Source organism: Narcine bancroftii, chromosome 3 (assembly GCF_036971445.1).
Source record: "Narcine bancroftii isolate sNarBan1 chromosome 3, sNarBan1.hap1, whole genome shotgun sequence".
In the NCBI taxonomy this organism is placed as follows: Eukaryota; Metazoa; Chordata; class Chondrichthyes; order Torpediniformes; family Narcinidae; genus Narcine; species Narcine bancroftii.
The window spans coordinates 47161963-47182081 of record NC_091471.1 but is presented as its reverse complement, the minus strand read 5'-3'; the positions used below and the strand labels follow the sequence as shown (position 1 = coordinate 47182081).

Below are 20119 nucleotides of genomic sequence, written 5' to 3'. Positions count from 1 at the left end.
TGTTTGTGAAATTTGATCAAACAACTAAACCTCACAAAATAACCCCTTTTAAGATGTTTTTTATCAGAATTTTATTTGCCCATTCCATAACAATACAAAAAAATGTATCCTTAAAATGCACATGAAACCTAGAAGTAACACCTCTGTACCTTAAAGGAAAAGAAACAGTAGATAGGGGGAGGAGAAGAAAAAGGAAAAAGGGTGAGCTGGCATCAACATTTAATACAATAAAAAAAGAAATAAAAATGAAAATATTAAATTACTAATAAGGGATGAAAATTAAATGTAAAGTATTTAATAAATAGATAAAACTATCAGCATTTAATTAATTAAAATAAGGCTCCCAAATATCTTTGAATGTGATTCACTTCTCCAGGGGTTTACATCTTTGCCTTCCATATTCCAACGATCAATCTGTAAAAGAGAGTTGGATTTCCATGTTACGGCTATAATTTCCTGGCTATTGCAAAAGCAATTTTAATACATTTGGATGTACTTTTGGGGAAGTTAACATTCATGATGTCCAAATCCCCCAAAAGGAACAAATGTAGATCAAGAAGAATTTCCACCCCATAATTTTTGTTAATATTTTCCCCCAAATTTATCCAAAAGGTCTTGATTTCATGCATAACCAGGTAGAATGTATAAAAGTGCCAATATTTATGCCACACCCAAAAAACATTTGAGATTTCCGATTTACTATTCTGTAACTTTTTGAGGTGTGAGATATGTTTTTTAAAAAAATTGAATGTATCATTCTATATCTGGAATTAATAAGAGCTGTCATACTATCTAAGCATAAATTTGTCCAGCATTGTTAACAGTTACAATGGCCTAATCCAATTCCCATCTTTCCCAAGATCTATGTATTCCCATTTTTTGGTCTTTGGTCTTGAAGCAGGAAATACACAGTGGAAATAAATTTAGTTGCATTCTCCTGTCTGTGCACATTGGCAGGGTCCCAATTTACCCCTAAAAAAAATCATAATTGGAGATAACAGAAGAATGTCTATTATTTATATTCTTATCATTTATCTTTTAGTTTCTCAAAAGACATGAACTGCCTTCTATTGATTGTAACATTCCTCAATACGTCAGATACCATTTTGGTACCAGGTGTTTAAAATTTTATTCCCATAAAGTCATGGGTATTATATTTTTTTTAAATAATGGCGTCTTTGAGAATAATCCCTGGAAAGGAAAGGCCATCTGATTTAAAAAGGAAGCAACAAATCCAGTTTGTGCAGCTAAATAATATTTCTTAAAACTTGTAATCACAGGTCACTTTTTCCATGGAGATTCTGGGTATCTTGGCTGACCATAAGCCAGGCATTCATCTGCCATAATTCCTATTCTTGTCTTCAGTGACGTGTGGCACTGGAGCAATCCAGAGATTACCACCCTTGAGGTCCTGCTTTCAAGCTTCCTCTTAACTCCCTTCTTCTTCTGGAACTTGGTACGAAGATGGACTACAACATCTGACTGCTTACCCTCCAGCCTGAGATGCCCATGATCCTGGCACCAGGGGGGGCAACATATCATCTGGGAGTTTCTATCTTGTAAACAGAGCCTCCTATCCCCCTAACAACTGAATCCCCAATCACAAATGCTCTCCTCTTCTTTCCTCCCCTTCCAAGCTGAAGCGCTAGACTCGGGGCCAGATATTTGACCACTACAACTTGTTTCTGGTAAATTTTTTCTTCTCTTTCTCTTCCCCCCCACCTCCCCCCCCCCCCCTCAATAGTATCGAAAATCAGATACTTATTGTTGAGGTGAATGGCCACAGGAGTGTCCTGCACTGACTACCTATTCCCCTTCCCCTTCCTAACAGTCAGCCAGTTACCTGCCTTTAGCTTGTGACTGTCTCCTTATTGCTTCTATCACTCCCTCTGCCTCCTGAATGATCTGGATTTTAATCAGCTCCAGTTCCCCAACACAGTCGAGAAGGAGCTGCAGCTGTATGTATCATCTCTTGCAGGTGCAGTCATCAGGGACACTTGTGCTGAGATATGCTGTCCCACATGCTGCAACTAGAGCATATCAGACACTTGGTCCCAATTAATCCTTCTTGAGTACATTTAATGCCTTCTCTTTGATTTTGTTTACCTCAGATTATGAAAAAGTATTTTATTGGTACCAGTTTAATACTTTGGATGAATTCAACATTTTTTTTTTGTTACAGGATATTCCAGAGGCTCCAGAGAGAATGATGACTGATGCAATCAATGAGCCAATACTCCTTTGTCGTTTTCCTGCTGAGATCAAATCCTTTTACATGCAACGCTGCTCAGAGGATCGCCGGCTTACTGAATCTGTAAGAGAAGATGTTTATTAAAATTATAAAGTGACTATAGAGCCAATACAAAATTAGTGTCCTAATATCTAGAGAGCCTTCAACATGAAAAGATAGTTCAAATGTACTTCATTGACAAGTGTTCAAAAACCAAACTCAAGACAACCAAGAACAATGTGAGAGGGATAATCAAACACCTGGATTTTCAAAAGGACTGATACTTTTTAGAACATCTTGTTAATGGGCCTACTAGGAATTGACTGTACTGGATTATTAGGTGATTAGAAATCTTAGAGTAAAGGAACCATTAGGGGGCAGTTTAATTTGAGATTTAACCAGGAGAAACTAAAGCAAATGTTTTGGTATTTCACTGGAGTAAAAGGAACTACAGTGGTATGATAGAGGTACTGGCCAAAGTAGATTGGAAGGGGGTCTAGTTGGAAAGACAGTAGAGCAGCAATGGATGTAATTTCTGCAAGAAATGGTGAAGGTGCAAGATAAATACATAGCAAAAAAGAGGAAATATTGAAATGTAAAAATGTCACAACTCTGGCTGATTCAGAAAGTCAAAGCCAACATGAAAGCAAAAAATGAGGGAATAGAAAGAAGCAAAAAGAAATTAGTGGGAAGATAGAGGATGGGGAAGTTTTTAAAACTTACGGAAGGTAACTTTAAAAAAAAACTTATTAGGAGAGAAAAGATAAAATATGAAAGTAGGCTAGAAAATAATATTAAAGAGGATACAAAAAACTTCAAGTTGGAGAAATAATAAATGGAGACAGTGAGATGGCAGAGGAATAATATGTGTATTTTGCATAAGTCTTCTCTAGAAGATGCTAGGAGTGTGCCAGATACAGAAGGGTATCAGGGAAGGGAAGTGAGTGCAGTTACTATTTCAAGGGAGAAGTTGCTCAGAAAGCTCAATGGTCTCAGGGTGGATAAATCTCCCGACCAAGTGGATTTGACCCTCGGGTTTTGAAAGAAGTAAAGGGGGAGAGATTGTGGAGGCATTGGTAGTAATCTTTCAGGAATCGATAGATTCTGGTGTGGTCTTGGGAGGACTGTAAAATTGCAAATGTTACCCCACTATTCAAGAATGATGGGGGGCAATAGAAAGGAGATGAGTCCTGAAATCTTGTCATCAGTGGTTGGGAAGATGTTGGAATCGATTGTCAAGGATGAGATTACGGAGTACTTGGAGGTACATGACAAGATAGGCCAAGATGTTTTCCGTAAGGAAAATCTTGTTTGGAATTTTCTGATGAAGTAAAGGGAATGTAGTGGAGGTTATATACTTGGATTTTCAGAAGGCCTTTGACAAGATGTGACAAATGAGGCAACTTAACAAGATAAGAGCGCGTGGTATAACATGAAACATACGAGCGTAGACAAACCATTGGCCAATTGGCAGGAAGCAGAGAGTCTGAATTCAGGGATCATATTCTGATTGGCTGCCAGTTGCTAGTGGTGTTTCACAGGGGTCGATGTTGGGGCTGCTGCTTTTTGTGTGTATTAATGATTTAGGTTATGGAATGAATGGCTTTGAGCCCAAGTTTGTAGATGATACAAAGGTAGGTGGAGGAACAGGTAGTGTTGAGGAAATCGGGAAGCTACAAAGGACTTAGACAAATGAGGAGAGTGGGCAGAGAAGTGGCAAATGAAGTAGAATGTCAGAAAGTTTATTTTTATGCAATTTGGTAGAAAACCTGAACGGGCAGACTATTTTCTAAATGGGGAGAAAATTGAAAATACCCAGATGTAAAGGGATCTGGGAGTCCTCGTGCAGGATAACCTGAAGGTGGTGAAGAAGGAAAATGCAGTGCTGGCATTCATTTTGAGAGGAATAGAATATAAGAGCAAGAATGTGATATTGATGCTTTTGAAGGCACTGGTGAGTCCTCAATTGGAGTATTATGAGCAGTTTTGGACTCTTCCTTTAAGGAAGGATGTGCTGACCTTGGATAGGGTTCAAGGATGATTCTGGGAATGAAAGGGTTATCAAATGAGCATTTGACATCTCAGTGGAACTTAGGAGAATGAAAGGGGATCTCATTGAAAGATTGTCTCCCATGGCGGGAGAATCTAGGAGAAGAGGGCACAACTTTCTGGTTTAAGGGCATCAACATAGAACAAGAGATATGGAGGAATTTTTTCAGTCAGACGGTGGTAAACTGGAATTTGTTGCTAGAGGTAGTTGTGGATGCAGGTCATTGGGTGTATTTAAGGCATATATTGATTTTCTTGATTAGCCATGGTATAAACAAAGGTTATGCAGAGAATCTGGGCAGTGGGGGTCAAGTGGGGAAAATGGATCAGATCATGACTAAATGGCAGGGCAGACTCAATGGGCTGAATAGCTGATTTCTTATCTTGTGTTACAACAGGTGCATTTTTAAATAAAACTTTCATCATCAATTATGGGATGAAAGAGGAATTATCCAAAAGACCAGAGTAAGAGAGTGTAAAAGGATTGTGTTGACCTGGGGAGATTATAGTAATGGGGGAAAAAATGTCATTGTGATTGGAATTTTAATAAATATAAACATTTTAACTTAAGCTATTGTCGTATTATGGTCCATTAGATATATAACCATGTATAAATTAGGTGACTGTGTTTGGGATGAAATTGCATACGATAGCGGGCACCTCCAGTAACCCACCAAGATTGCTTAGATAGCACATCAATCAACTCTAAGGACAAATGGAGCAAAAGTATGGGAACACCACCACCTGGATGTTGTCTTCCAAGCCATATACTGTCATGACTTGGTTATATCACCATTTTTTAACAATTTCTTGGTCAAGATTCTGACACTTCCTTCTAACAGTATTGTGGGTATACCCAGTCTCAAGAAGCTCTCTACCATCTTCTCAAGGGAAATTTGGTAGAGGCAATTAAATGCAAGCTGAGCCAGCGAAGCCAGTTGAATATTAAAAGGTCTTGCTGTATAGTAATCGAAGTAAGAATTCTGGCTAATTTTTATGATCCTTCTGTGGAAGAGGTTTGTCATAATAATTCTTTCTACCTACCTCCCTCAATCTTTAATTTGAGTTTGCCTGACCTGGTATGCATTTATATTCAAACCAATTTTTTGTGGCTCATTAATACACTATGCAGTATATTTGCCTCTAGACTGAACAGGAACATCTGTATATTTTCTACCAAACTTTTTTTCCAGATGATGGGGTTTTCATGTCCATCTTAATTATTCACCATGGAGCTCATTTTCTTCAATAAATAAATTATATACAGTAATACCCCTAGTATCCAGAATTCAAGTAGCTGGCAAAAAAATCAAGAAAAATAAACTTTAAAAATTAAAATAAATGAGAATAAAATAATAGGTATAAAATTCATAAGTTTAAAAGTGTAGAGTACAGTAAATGTTCTCTGAAGTGACACATAAACATTTGATGAGAATGGGAGCAAATATTTACCCAGCGAAGTGTCTTTGTGCTTTTCTCATAGTAGCTGTTTATTTAAATAAAGTTGTGTGAAACAGCAATGGTGTCACCCAGAATGAAGAGATGGTTGATCCTGCTCGCTGTTGGGGTGACTTTCTTAAAATGTCTTCTTATCCCTGCTGAGTAAGAGTCGCCCTGGTCAGAAGCTTTATCTGTAATCTTGGGGGGGGGGAGGGGATTGTTTGTCTTTTGGGAGTCTCCCTGGGGGGGTGAGGAACCTGCAGATCCAGTGATGGTTAAATGTTTTCAAAGAATATGACTGAAAATAAAGTTAAATGCTTTAAGGTTTATATTTTCAAGCAAGTGAAGTATGTTCAATGTAAGTGCAGTATTATATTTTTGTCTTTTATACTTTATTCTTAATGCAGGTCTAAGAATAGGCATGATGGGCCGGATGGCCTCCTCCTGCTCCTATTTCTTATGTTCTTATTAGTTAGGTATTTGTAAGAGTAAGTCTCAAACAATTGGAAAATACACTTATTCGGCATTTGCCAATCCCCATTGGTGCTGGATGCCAGGGCTTTTACTGTATTCCATAGTGCTGATGGTTAAGGAATTCTAGAATTTGAGGCATTGGAAGTTGGAAGAATGACAATGTTTCTAAGTGGGGATGAAATCCAACTTGGAGAAGAACCTGCGTGAATGGGGTGGTGTTTCCTTCTGCTGCCATTGTCTTCTTCTTTGGCTTGGCTTCGCGGACGAAGATTTATGGAGGGGGTAAAAAGTCCACGTCAGCTGCAGGCTCGTTTGTGGCTGACCAGTCCGATGCGGGACAGGCAGACACGATTGCAGCAGTTGCAAGGGAAAATTGGTTGGTTGGGGTTGGGTGTTGGGTTTTTCCTCCTTTGCCTTTTGTCAGTGAGGTGGGCTCTGCGGTCTTCTTCAAAGGAGGCTGCTGCCCGCCAAACTGTGAGGCGCCAAGATGCACGGTTTGAGGCGTTATCAGCCCACTGGCGGTGGTCAATGTGGCAGGCACCAAGAGATTTCTTTAGGCAGTCCTTGTACCTTTTCTTTGGTGCACCTCTGTCACGGTGGCCAGTGGAGAGCTCGCCATATAATACGATCTTGGGAAGGCGATGGTCCTCCAGTCTGGAGACGTGACCCATCCAGCGCAGCTGGATCTTCAGCAGCGTGGACTCGATGCTGTCGACCTCTGCCATCTCGAGTACCTCGACGTTAGGGGTGTGAGCGCTCCAATGGATGTTGAGGATGGAGCGGAGACAACGCTGGTGGAAGCGTTCTAGGAGCCGTAGGTGGTGCCGGTAGAGGACCCATGATTCGGAGCCGAACAGGAGTGTGGGTATGACAACGGCTCTGTATACGCTTATCTTTGTGAGGTTTTTCAGTTGGTTGTTTTTCCAGACTCTTTTGTGTAGTCTTCCAAAGGCGCTATTTGCCTTGGCGAGTCTGTTGTCTATCTCATTGTCGATCCTTGCATCTGATGAAATGGTGCAGCCGAGATAGGTAAACTGGTTGACCGTTTTGAGTTTTGTGTGCCCGATGGAGATGTGGGGGGGCTGGTAGTCATGGTGGGGAGCTGGCTGATGGAGGACCTCAGTTTTCTTCAGGCTGACTTCCAGGCCAAACATTTTGGCAGTTTCCGCAAAGCAGGACGTCAAGCGCTGAAGAGCTGGCTCTGAATGGGCAACTAAAGCGGCATCATCTGCAAAGAGTAGTTCACGGACAAGTTTCTCTTGTGTCTTGGTGTGAGCTTGCAGGCGCCTCAGATTGAAGAGACTGCCATCCGTGCGGTACCGGATGTAAACAGCGTCTTCATTGTTGGGGTCTTTCATGGCTTGGTTCAGCATCATGCTGAAGAAGATTGAAAAGAGGGTTGGTGCGAGAACACAGCCTTGCTTCACGCCATTGTTAATGGAGAAGGGTTCAGAGAGCTCATTGCTGTATCTGACCCGACCTTGTTGGTTTTCGTGCAGTTGGATAATCATGTTGAGGAACTTTGGGGGACATCCGATGCGCTCTAGTATTTGCCAAAGCCCTTTCCTGCTCACGGTGTCGAAGGCTTTGGTGAGGTCAACAAAGGTGATGTAGAGTCCTTTGTTTTGTTCTCTGCACTTTTCTTGGAGCTGTCTGAGGGCAAAGACCATGTCAGTGGTTCCTCTGTTTGCGCGAAAGCCGCACTGTGATTCTGGGAGAGTATTCTCGGCGACACTAGGTATTATTCTATTTAGTAGAATCCTAGCGAAGATTTTGCCTGCAATGGAGAGCAACGTGATTCCCCTGTAGTTTGAGCAGTCTGATTTCTCGCCTTTGTTTTTGTACAGGGTGATGATGGTGGCATCACGAAGATCCTGAGGCAGTTTACCTTGGTCCCAACAAAGCTTGAAAAACTCATGCAGTTTGGCATGCAGAGTTTTGCCGCCAGCCTTCCAGACTTCTGGGGGGATTCCATCCATACCTGCTGCTTTGCCACTTTTCAGTTGATCGATTGCCTTATATGTCTCATCCAGGGTGGGAACCTCATCCAGCTCTAGCCTTAGGGGCTGTTGAGGGAGCTGGAGCAGGGCGGAATCTTGGACTGAGCGGTTGGTACTGAAAAGAGATTGGAAGTGTTCTGACCATCGGTTGAGGATGGAGATCTTGTCGCTGAGGAGGACTTTGCCGTCTGAGCTGCGCAGCGGGCTTTGGACTTCTGCTGCCATTGTCTAGCTTCAACATATTGACATTTTTGGAGGTGTTCTGGAATAGCATTAAATTTTATATTGGAATACTGCAACCACAGTATGTCGGCAGTAGACAGGATACTAATCAAATAGGCCATTTGTTTTGGAACTTGGCATATTATTTGAGTTTCACTCATCAAGCCAAATAGAAAGCATTCTGTTGGGTCCTGACATGCCTTGTAAATGGAGTGGAAAAACAGAATGTTTGCAGGTGAATCTCTCTTCAGAATATCCAGCCAGTTATCTGCTCTTTTGTCTCAGTATTTGTGTGATTGCTCCAGATATGCATGGTGTATTGTAGCCCTAGTGCAATGGTAATGTTATTGATTGTGAAGGTTAGATGATTAGACAGCATATTTTGAGATGGCCATTGCCCAGATATGAATGTAATTTACTACTCCTCAGCCTATATCTAAAGGTTGTCTTAGTCTTGCTTCAAATGGGCCCAGACTTCTTCATTAGTGAGCACTTCCACGTCTGACTTTATAATGGAAGGGACATGAGTGATGACGCAAAATTGGCTTTGGACAATGCCCTGAGAAGTCCCTGGAGTAACCTGTGGCAGGTTAAGCTCACTCCTTTATTAGGACTGGAAAGGCTGCTTTTATACTGTTCAAGTTCCCACCGTTTTTTTTTTTTTTTTTTTGCTGATTGACTGAGTCAGCCATATGAATAACAGTAGCGGGCGGGAACGTCCATGCATATGAATGCCCTTCTTCCCCAGCCTGTTTCTGCTGAGTTAGCTGGGCAGCTTGACCAACGCCATTTTAGGGCTGTTGGTCTGATGCTGCCCCAGCTTCAACCCCCGCTGGTTCGTGGTCCTGGGAGTCGCTTTAGCGATCTCTGTCCGGTTCTGCTGCCTAGTGATGTGCCAGCCCGATCTCCGCAATTGTGGGCCACCACAATATCACCTCCATGTCGGAAAGTTTTGACACCAATGACTAGAGTTTTACCAGTCCTCCATGATGTCACACAACATCATTACTTTGATGCCACCTCAGGAGTTCAGATTATTTTCATTTTATCATCCAATTATGATACAACGAGATAGACAACAGACTCGCCAAGGCAAATAGCGCCTTTGGAAGACTACACAAAAGAGTCTGGAAAAACAACCAACTGAAAAACCTCACAAAGATAAGAGTATACAGAGCCGTTGTCATACCCACCCTCCTGTTTGGCTCCAGGTCGTGGGTCCTCTGCCGGCATCGCCTGTGGCTCTTGGAGCGCATCCGCCGGCGTTGTCTCCGCTCCATCCTCGGCATTCATTGGAGTGCTTTCGTCCCTGGCCTCGGGGTGGCGGAGGTCGGCAGCGTCGAGTCCACGCTGCTGAAGATCCAGCTGCGCTGGGTGGGTCACGTCTCCAGAATGGAGGACCATCGCCTTTCCAAGATCGTGTTATATGGCGAGCTCTCCACTGGCCACCGTGACAGGGGTGCACCAGAGAAAAGGTGCAAGGACTGCCTAAAGAAGTCTCTTGGTGCCTGCCACATTGACCACCGCCAGTGGGCTGATATCGCCTCAAACCGTGCATCTTGGCGCCTCGCAGTTCGGCGGGCAGCAACCTCCTTTGAGGAGGACCGCAGAGCCCACCTCACTGACGGGGGGCAAGGGAGGAAAAACCCAACCCCAACCAACCAATTTTCCGCTGCATCCGTGTCTGCCTGTCCCGCGTCGGACTTGTCAGCCACCAACGAGCCTGCAGCTGACGTGGACATTTACCCCCCTCCATAAATCTTCGTCCGCGAAGCCAAGCCAAAGATATAAGTACAACTCAATGAAACTGCATTCCCTGATCTTCAGTGCAAAGCATTGCGAACAACCATACAGATGTTCAAAAACACATACACAGTGCATGGATACAAATATTAAAAGACAAAAATCTTATTGTTAAGTAAACTGTAGAGTCATGGAAGGTTCGTAATAGCAGTTGATCAGTCATTCCGCAGTCTCGCTGCCCTTGGGAAGAATTCTGGCTCTGATGCTGGCTGGACATGAATGTAAACTGCTTATTCCTAAACAGCTCATAAGAGAGTCACTGGAGCTTGATAGTACAGTCAAGGACATTTTACCAATCATTGTTAATGACAATCAATGATGTAATATTTAAAAGTTAAAGCTTACAGACCACAAAACATGGGAGAATTCATTTTTAGTCCTTCTCAGTGTGACTTGCTATGATAGAATCACCATTTGTCTTGGTACCCCTGATGCATTTGTGATCAATACCAGCTGGGAAAGAAACATTTGTTTGCAGATAGTAAGAAGGAGAACTAACTAGTCTGTGTTGTGGTTTGCTCTACCCTTTCATAGGTAATGTTGCTGATTGGTCACGCGAGCAAAATAGTTCCATGACTTTGTGAGAGGGGGAAAGAAAACTCTATTTTTGTTTATAATTTCAAATAAACTGATGGAAGAATTCAGCAGGTCCAACACTGTCTGATGCAGGGACTCAACCTGAGAAGTGGATGTTTTTCTCTTTTGCCCCCTCAGATGCTGTTTGACCTGCTAAATTTGTTCCAAACGACAGCATCTGCAGTCTTTATTTGAAATTAACTGTTGTAATTGAAAATGTGTACAGAAGCTGTATTGCAGTAAATTTTTTTAACAGAATTAAAATGCTGGAGTTTTTTCTGTTTTAATGCTTTTATTAATATCTTGCTTCTTTTCAAATTGCTGAGGTTGATGTACTGATGCCAAATGTTGGTGAGATTGTAGGAGGATCAATGCGTACCTGGGACAGTGATGAGCTCTTGGAAGGCTACAGACGTGAAGGCATTGATCCTACTCCATACTATTGGTACACTGACCAAGTAAGTTGAACAAGATTAATTTGACCAGTTATCAAACATGATCCTCCTTCACAAAGGTTGTGGGAATAGCCGTTCTTAAATTTTCTTGATTTTGTTGCATATTTTGACTTTTTTTCCTGAACGCCTGCAGCGACTCCTTGGATGACTTCCTGATATCTTGTGTTGCTTTAGGATTGTGCCCTGAAGTGCATTAGTCAACCTGAACCAATATTGAAAAAACAATTGCCTATCTATTGATTGATTTTCCAGTCAATTTGAGGTTGAAAGATTGAAGTTAGTAAAACTAATTGTGTGCTTATAATTCTGATGTCTTTTGGTATTTTTCTACAAATAATTTTATTTAGATTCTCATTTTTCGATTTCTGTAAAACTCAGCATTAACATTCTTCCTCATTTTTACTGACTATTATTTTCCTTGCCACTATTCCTGATTTCATCAAGATATGGATTTCCCCCCTCACCACAAGATGATAGACATGCTTCAACACCACTGCATTTAAATGTTGAAACTCCATGCTCAATATCACTATTACTGCAGCACTTCAAAAAAGTGGCTTATCACCACCTTTTCAAGGGGAATTTGAACCATATATGTCAACCATACCAGCATGTCCCATATCCCAGGGGTGAATGAAGAAAATGCATGTGTTTAATTTTTCATACTTCACTGAAGTAATAATTACATTAAATACCTTTACAGCATTCTTGTGTTTAACTTCAGAAGTTTTATGATGTCAAGTTATGTTTTATAAGCTTGAAATATATCCCAAAACTTGTTACTTCTGAAAAGCTGCACTTTTATGAGTACCTGCTTTATGTTGCAAGATGGAGGTTAATCAATATGTAAAGCAATGTCCTAGACAACATTCTTGCACCAAAAATAAATTATGTATGTTTCTGATTGGTAATTGTTGCAGAAAATTTGGCTGCCAATTGCATTCAAGTAATTAAACAATAATTCTTGAGTCAGTGTTGTGAAGCTCTTTCAAGTTTGGTCTTCGGATGCTATGCCAGTGCAAGGTTTTCACAGGACAATATATTGATAGGATTTTGCAGCCTCTTTGAAGACCAGACTTGTGCGCAACCAGAACTAATCACAAAGCCTAGACTTTTTATGCTCTTTTGTAACCTTAAAATTTTGAAAATTGAATATTGACCATAAGAGATTGGAGCAGAAATAGGCTCTTCAGCCTATCAAGTCTGTCCCGCCATTTAATCATGAGCTGATCCATTTTCCCCCTCAGCCCCACTGCCCAACCTTTGATGCCCTGGCTAAACATGGGTCTATCCATCTCTGTCTTAAATACACATAATGGCCTGGCCTCCACAACTGCCTGTGGCAATGAATACAGTTTTACCACCCTTTGGCTGAAGAAATTTCTATGCATTTCTCTTCTCAGCCCTTCAATCCTGAAGTTGTTCCCTCTTGCTCAAGATTCTCCCACCATGGGAAACAACCTTTCTACATCTACTCTGTCCATGCCAAGAGCTGTCAAACGTTCCACATATGATAACCCTCTCATTCCTGGAATCAAAATTGTGAACCTCTTGAACCCTCTCCAACTTCAGCACATCTTTTCTTAAAATGACTTAAATTGGTCACAACATTCAATGTGAGGTCTCACCAGTGCCTTCAAATGCCTCAACATCTGCGCTTCTATTCCTCTTGAAATGAATGCCAGCGTTGTATTTGCCTTCTTTATCACCTTTTGAACATGCAAGTTAAACTTCAGGCTGTCCTGGATGAGGACTCCCAGCTCCCTTTGCAATGTTCTCCACATTTATTAAATAGTCTTCCTTTTTCTTCTACCCAAATGCACAGCCACACACCTTTTGACATTGTATTTCATTTGCCACTTCTCTGCCCATTCTCCTAATTAGTCAAAGTCCTGGAGCTTCAGTGTTTCCTCGACATTATCTGCTCATCCACTTAACTTCATATAATCTGCAAACTTACTATTTAGCCATTCATTCCATAATTGAAACCATTAATATACAACATAAAAGGAAGCGGCCCTAACATCGACACCTGTGGAACGCCTCTAGTACTGGCAGCCAATCAGAATATAATCCTTGTATTCCAACTCTCTGCTCTCTGCCAGTCAGCCAATTCTCTTATTGTACCATGAGCTCTTACTTTGTTATGTAGCCTTTTGTGCGGCATCTTGTCAAATGTCTTCTGAAAATCCAAATACACATGTATTGCATTTCCTTTATCCAGCCTGTTTGTCAATAAGTTTGTCAAGCAAGATTTTCCATCAAGAAAACCATGCTAGCTTTAGCCTATCTTGTAACGTGCTCTCCAAGTACTATGTAACCTCATCCTTCACAATCGACTCCAACATCTTGCCAACCACTGACATCCCTCGCTTGTTGAATAGTGCAATTTTAAAGTCCTATAGGTCCATGCCAGAATCTATTGATTCCAGAAAAATCATTACCAGTGCTGCCACACAATTTCTGCCACTATCTCTTTTAGGACCTGAGGATGCAATCAGTTTGGTCCAGGAGACTTATCCACCCTAAGGCTTTCTGAGCACATTCTCACTTCAAATAGTTCTGCACTCACTTCCCTTCCCTGATAAGCTTTGACATATATTATTATTTCTCCAGTCTCGAGGTCTAATATCTACTCTCGCCTCTTTTAATCTTTATGTTCTTGAAGCTTTTTGAATCCTCTTTGATATTATTTGCTAGCCTACATTCATATTTCATCTTTTTCCTCCTTATGAGTTTTCAGTTTCCTTCTGTAAGCTTTTAAAAACTTCCCAATCCTCCATCTTGCCACTAATTTTTGCTTCTTTTCATGCCATCTCTTGCTTTCATGTTGCATTTGACATCCCTTGTCAGCCACAATTGTGACATTTTTCTATTCATATATATATTTCTTTTTTTATGTATTTACATTTAACCTTCCTCATTTCTTGCAGAACCTCCATCCATTGCTGCTCTGCTGTCTTCCCTGCTAGTGTCTCCTTCCAATCTACTTTGGCCATTTCCCCTCTCATGCCTCTCAACTGAAACGCTGATACATCTGATTTTTATTTTTGCCTTGTTAAATCTTAAATTATACTCAATCATTTTGTGATCACTGCTCCAAAATGGAGCTCTCTCATCTCCTCTGGTGGATTACACAACACCCAATGCAAAACAGTCGATCCCTTCATGGGCTCATCAACAAGCTGCTCTAAAAAGCCATCTCGTAGGCTTTCTACAAACTCTTGAGATTCAGTCCCAACTTGGATTTCCCAATCTACTTGCATGTTAAAATTCCCCATGACTACTATAACATTGCCCCTCTGACAAGCATTTTTATATGCTTTTGCAATTTGTTAACCATATTGCAGCTACTGTTTGGAGGTCTATATAAAAGACAATAGTGTATTTTTACTCTTGCCTTAACTCAACCCACAATGATTCTACATCTTCTGATCCTTTGTCTCCGCTTTCTATGATTTTAAAGTTGTTCCTTACCAACAGAAGCACACCGGCCTCTCTGCTTCAATGCTTATTAATTTAATACATTTTATCTATGGACATTCAGCTCCCAAAAACATCCATCCTTTAGCCACGACTCTGTGAATGCCACAATGTCATGCCTTCCTGTGTGTAGCTGCACAACAAGATTATCCACTTTATTTCTTATTGAAATACAAAACCTTTAGCCCTTTATTTGTTATATTAGTCTCTGTGTCCCTGTTGTTTGCAACATATCCCCCGTGGGCTGCAACTTTGTCCTGTCCGTCTGTCCTTCCACAAACTTACTACCAACTGTTCCTACTTGTGCACTAACCTCCTCTTCCTCTAGTTCTTTACTTTGGTTCCCACCCCTTTGAAAATCTAGTTTAAACCCCCAATCCCCCAACAACATTAGGAAACCTCCCCTCCTGCCCGGATATTGGATCCTCTCAATTTGTACAGGTCACCTCTTCTGCAGGAAAGGTTCCAATGATCCAGGAACTTAAAACCTTGCCCCCTGTACCATCTCCTCAGCCTTGTGTTTGTCTGTACTTTCTTCTTGTTGTGATCTTCCGTAGCTCGTGGCACCAGGAGTAATCCAGAGATATCACCTTGGAGGTCCAGCCTCTTTCCTAACTCTTGAAACTTATTTTGCAGGACCTTTACCCGGCTCCTGCCTACAGTATGAGTATGTCATTGGTACTGATATGTACCACAATCTCTGGCTGATCACCCTTCCTCTTAAGAATATTCTGCATCTGCTCAGAGACATTCTAGACCTGAGCACCCAGGAGGCAACACTGACCTGGAGTTTTTTTTCATTGCTGCAGAATCTCCTATCTGTTCTTCTAACTATTGAGTTCCTTTTGACTATCACTCTACCTGACTTTATCTTTCCCTTCTGAAGCTTGGTGCCAACCACAGTGCTTTTGGTCTGGCTGCTGCTGCCTGGCCCTGATGGGTCATCTCCATTCAGCAGCATTCAAAGGGAGTATTTTTACAATATATGGATATGCATTCTATAAATGCCTATTATCTGCAGACAAAAGGTTCCCTTGGATTTAGTGGTTTCATGATAATAGTTCATCCTTTCTCTTTTGGTGAGGGTTAACAATATGTTAATGTATCCAGGAGCAGTGGAGAATGTTGTATTCTCAACTGCCAAGGAATATTTCAAGACATTTTGCATTCTTTCAAAACAAAACATTGTTCAATGAGACAAAGTTTCTCTAACAAGGCAATGTAATTAAGTTTTTGTTTGAGCCTCCAGGTGAGCTTTAAATCCATCATATTCTAATTTAGGAGATCTAAGCTGAGGTTTTTAAAGAAATTAGAAGAATACTCATTAAAGTATTTGAATAATGTGTGTGAATGAAATCTGGACCAGAAAGAGTTTGAGCTTTGTTCTTTTCATGTACATCAGCATTTAAAAAAATTTAGACATACAGCATTGTAGCAGGCCAATTCAGCCGTACGAGTCTGTGCCACCCAATTTACACCCCATTAACCTACACCCCTGGTACGTTTTGAAGGGTGGGAGGAAACCAGAGTTCCCAGAGAAAACCCACGCAGGGAAAACCCACGCAGGCATGAGGAGAATGTGCAAAGTCTTTAAAGATAGCGTGGGATTCGAACCCAGGTCCGGTCCCAATCACTGGTGCTGTAAAGGCATTGTGCTTACCGCTATGCCAACTATGCCATCCATTCTTCCTAATATTCTTCCTAACATTATTATGACCAAGAGTTAACTATTTGTTGACTAGATATCAAAATCAAGATATTGCAAATGCTGTATAACCTCTGGTTTCTCATCAGACACAGCTGACATATTTCATGCATTTGGCAGGCTTTGATTATTTGCATTTGCTGGTATACTAATTATTAACATTTCTTTTCCTCCCAGCGTAAATATGGCACTTGTCCTCACGGTGGATATGGCTTGGGGCTGGAACGTTTCTTAACATGGCTTCTGAACAGACATCATATTCGGGATGTATGTTTGTACCCACGCTTTGTCCAACGATGTAAACCATAACATCTACTTGCATGAACAGTCCAAATAAATTTCATGTTCTGTCTCTTGCATGAAATAAAAGTTTTGGGCATTATTAGTTGATCATATGAATACTAATTTCAGTGATGTATTAGCTACTACATCCCTACTTCCAGTGCTCTGTACTTGAAGAATTCTTTAAACTATTGGAGAGTAACATAATTTGTAATCACTAAGCCTCGTTGCCTAATTTTTCGTCGTAATTTTCAGAATGGCTTTGTTTACATTCAACCTCAAAAATAAATTTAGCTGCAGGATTTTATTTGTGTGAATTACTGTGTTTCGCTACAGCCTTAGCAATGTGTTCACTGTTAACTATTGAAAATTGATGCTTTGTAATGTGGGGAAAAAACCTTGCAGGGATTTGTCAAAATTATTGTGAAATTTTGCATCTTCCCTTGCAGCTTTAGCATTAGATAAAATTTTATTTATTTGGATACCTTTATTTTACCCAGTAAAATAACTCTTAGATAAATGGACTTTTAGTCTAATGTTCTTTGAACTATTGGAGATTTAGATCATATATGGACTCAGCTCCAAGTCAGTGCATTACTTGATCTCATAATTGCAATGAAACTTTGATTGGATTCTTCTCTTCCCAACTTCTATCTAATAACTCTTCTAAAAGTACACATACATGGAGATTCCTTAAAGGTAATGTTGGATTCTACTGTGATTTCTGCCATTCCACTTGTGTACTCAGCTGTCATTTGTGTACAGGGGTTAAGATACCTCTGCTGTGCAATTGGAACGCTATTGACCAAGTGCAATACACAAATGTGCTGGAGAATCTCACCAGATCTATTGGAAGTGAAGGGTAGCCAATGTTTCAAGGTTGGGCCCTTCGTCAAGTATAAGGAAAAGCAGGCAGGTGTCAGAATGAAACGGTTGGGGAAGGGAGAAGGGGCAGGAGGATGAGCACAGGCTAACTGGCAAGAGGTCATGGGTGATTACAGGTGGGAAGGTAGAAAATAAAAAGCTGTAAAACCAACTTTTTTTTATTTAACTCTGTTGACCAAATGCTTCTGTTTCAATTGTCCCTTTTTGCAGATTAAATATGGGATATTTTTTTTATTTTTCTAGAGTTTGTCTTTGAATGAACTAAATTAGGATTTTTATGATGGACCATAGTTTTTGGTCAAAATAGTTGTATAATTTTGTAACATAAACATAATAGCGTTTGTGCTTATGTCGAGGAATTTCTGATGCATATGAAAAGTGCAGAAAATGTGTCTTAAAACAGAAGTAACAAAACTATAATGGATTTGTGCAGAGAGCCCTTCAAGGTCTTGCCTAACATTATTTCTAATTGTGTGGTATGGTATGTAAACCTATCACAGAGAGTGTGTCAAATGGAATGAAGTGCATGGAAATCACTTCTGTGTGTGATGTTTCCCAACTTCACTAACAAAAGGCCTGGCTCCAAAATATATACTGCTCTATGGTCCTAGATAGCCTATTTAGTGAAAATATTATCCTAATATTTTGAAAATTCTAACTAAAACATCCCTTAACCTGATTCGGGGCATGAAATTATTATTTGGTTGAAGAATGGGCCCTTTCTCCATGAATATTCTGCCTGCCACATTAATTCCTCAAGTTCCTCATCTCACTTGCACTCTGACCTCCTCCTTGTATTGTCGCAGTGAGGTCCAACACACGCTTGTGGAATAGCACCTCATTTTCCATCTGGGTACATGGCTGTTTTCTGGACTATATTGAATTCAACAGCTTCAGGTAACTTGATTTCTCGTTCTACATCTGTCATCCCATCTATGAAACTGGCTCAGCTTTATTGTTCCTTTTTGTCTCTGAGAGTGGACGACAATACCAGTGTGACGTACTGGGCATGCCCTCTTGCTCTGATTTCACAAATCGCATTCTTTGGTTTTAAGAATCAGAATTTATTTTTATGAGCATGCCATGAAATTTGTTGTTTTGCAGCAGCATAATGTAAGCGTTTATGTAACCACCTTACAACATAAATAAAAATAATTCAAGAAGAGGACAAAGTAAGATTGTGCCTATGGTTCATTGAGAAATCTGATGGTGGAGGGGAAGAACCTGTCTTTGTGTCGCTGAGTGCTCGTCTTCAGTCTCATGCCTTTTTCCCTTATGGCAGTAGTTTCCACTCTTAACTGCTTTTATTGACTGGATAAGTCAATTTATCCAGTTTATCCCCGTGGGCATCTCAGTTTTACCTGATCAAAGACATTCCTCCTCCCTGTGTCTTTTCAGTTCTGGAAACATTGATCTTCCAGCATTGATCTGCTGAGTACTTTCAGCATTGTTTTTCTTTCATTTGCCCTCTTCCTTTTGGACTCTTATAGGATGGAGGATAACTTGCAGCTAGAGCTTTGGGTAGTGGTACTCTGTGCTCCTGTCATTTGTTCTCAGCTTCTGCGTATTAACTATGCATTGGTTCAATACCATCCTGTGCGTGATTATGGACCAGGAATGCCTAATAGTTGGAGGATTTATTTTATTTTCTGACTATATCTTTTTTTTTATTTAGCTGGTAATCTCTCTGCAAGATAGATCATGCTGTGCAAGAAGGACAGGTTTGATTTAATTACATTTCACATAGATCACTATGTCCATCCTACTACGATGGTGGGTGAGGCAGCATCCACAGGAAATAGCGGAGGATCTTAAGAGATCTTGTTATCTTTGGTGGGTGAAGTATCAGAAGACTGGAGGTTGACGTGTGTGTGTGTGGAGAAATATGTGGCATCCCTGCCAGCCTGGAATATTGTGAATGGTCATGTGTCCTCCCTGCCTGAAATTTATTTGGAAGTCAAATCACCTGTCAATAAAGTTTGGACTCTGGCCACCCATTAGTGCACACCAGTGCTAATTTAAATTTCCTAGGGTCATTTTTGATTTTTTTTTCCTTATGGGGGGGGAGAGGGGTGTAAATTACATGTGCACCTATGTGCCTCAGATACAGTTGCCACACTTCAACAAATGTGCCATATCTCATCCATAAATTGTAGGTGATTTTCTCCATGGGCATTCAGCTCTGTATTTTCATATTCCATCATGTGTTATTTAGCTGGGAGTGAGACTTCACATAATCACCTTCACAAACTGAATTTGGTGTTTAGACAGTATAAACTACTTCTCCAATGTCCCTTAGAAGGTACCCAAACGTGATCTCACCACATCTTGAATAGCTGTATCACAAGGTCAAAGTCACCTTTGTACTCAATAATGCACCAACAAAGGCAAGTACCTCCTTGTCTTGCCCCAGTGTCATTACCTTGAGGGATCTATGCACTTGTACACTAAGTTCTCTCTGTTCTACACTGTCCAGAGCCATGCCATTTACTGTGCAAGCCCTTCCTTGGTTTGA

General features: G+C 40.8%; 1 protein-coding gene across 2 annotated transcripts in view; it reads left to right on the top strand.

Annotated features, from left to right (window-relative positions):
- The window catches only part of nars1 (asparaginyl-tRNA synthetase 1), a 59468-nt gene extending 42447 nt beyond the window's left edge, over positions 1-17021 (top strand). For both annotated transcript variants that reach the window (XM_069923983.1, XM_069923982.1), the window contains exons 13-15: positions 2183-2314; positions 11121-11252; positions 16615-17021. In XM_069923983.1, the coding sequence (XP_069780084.1) occupies positions 2183-2314; positions 11121-11252; positions 16615-16746 (396 nt within the window). In that variant the 3' untranslated portion in view covers positions 16747-17021. The remainder of the gene's footprint in view (positions 1-2182; positions 2315-11120; positions 11253-16614) is intronic.
- The last annotated feature ends 3098 nt before the right edge of the window (positions 17022-20119 follow it).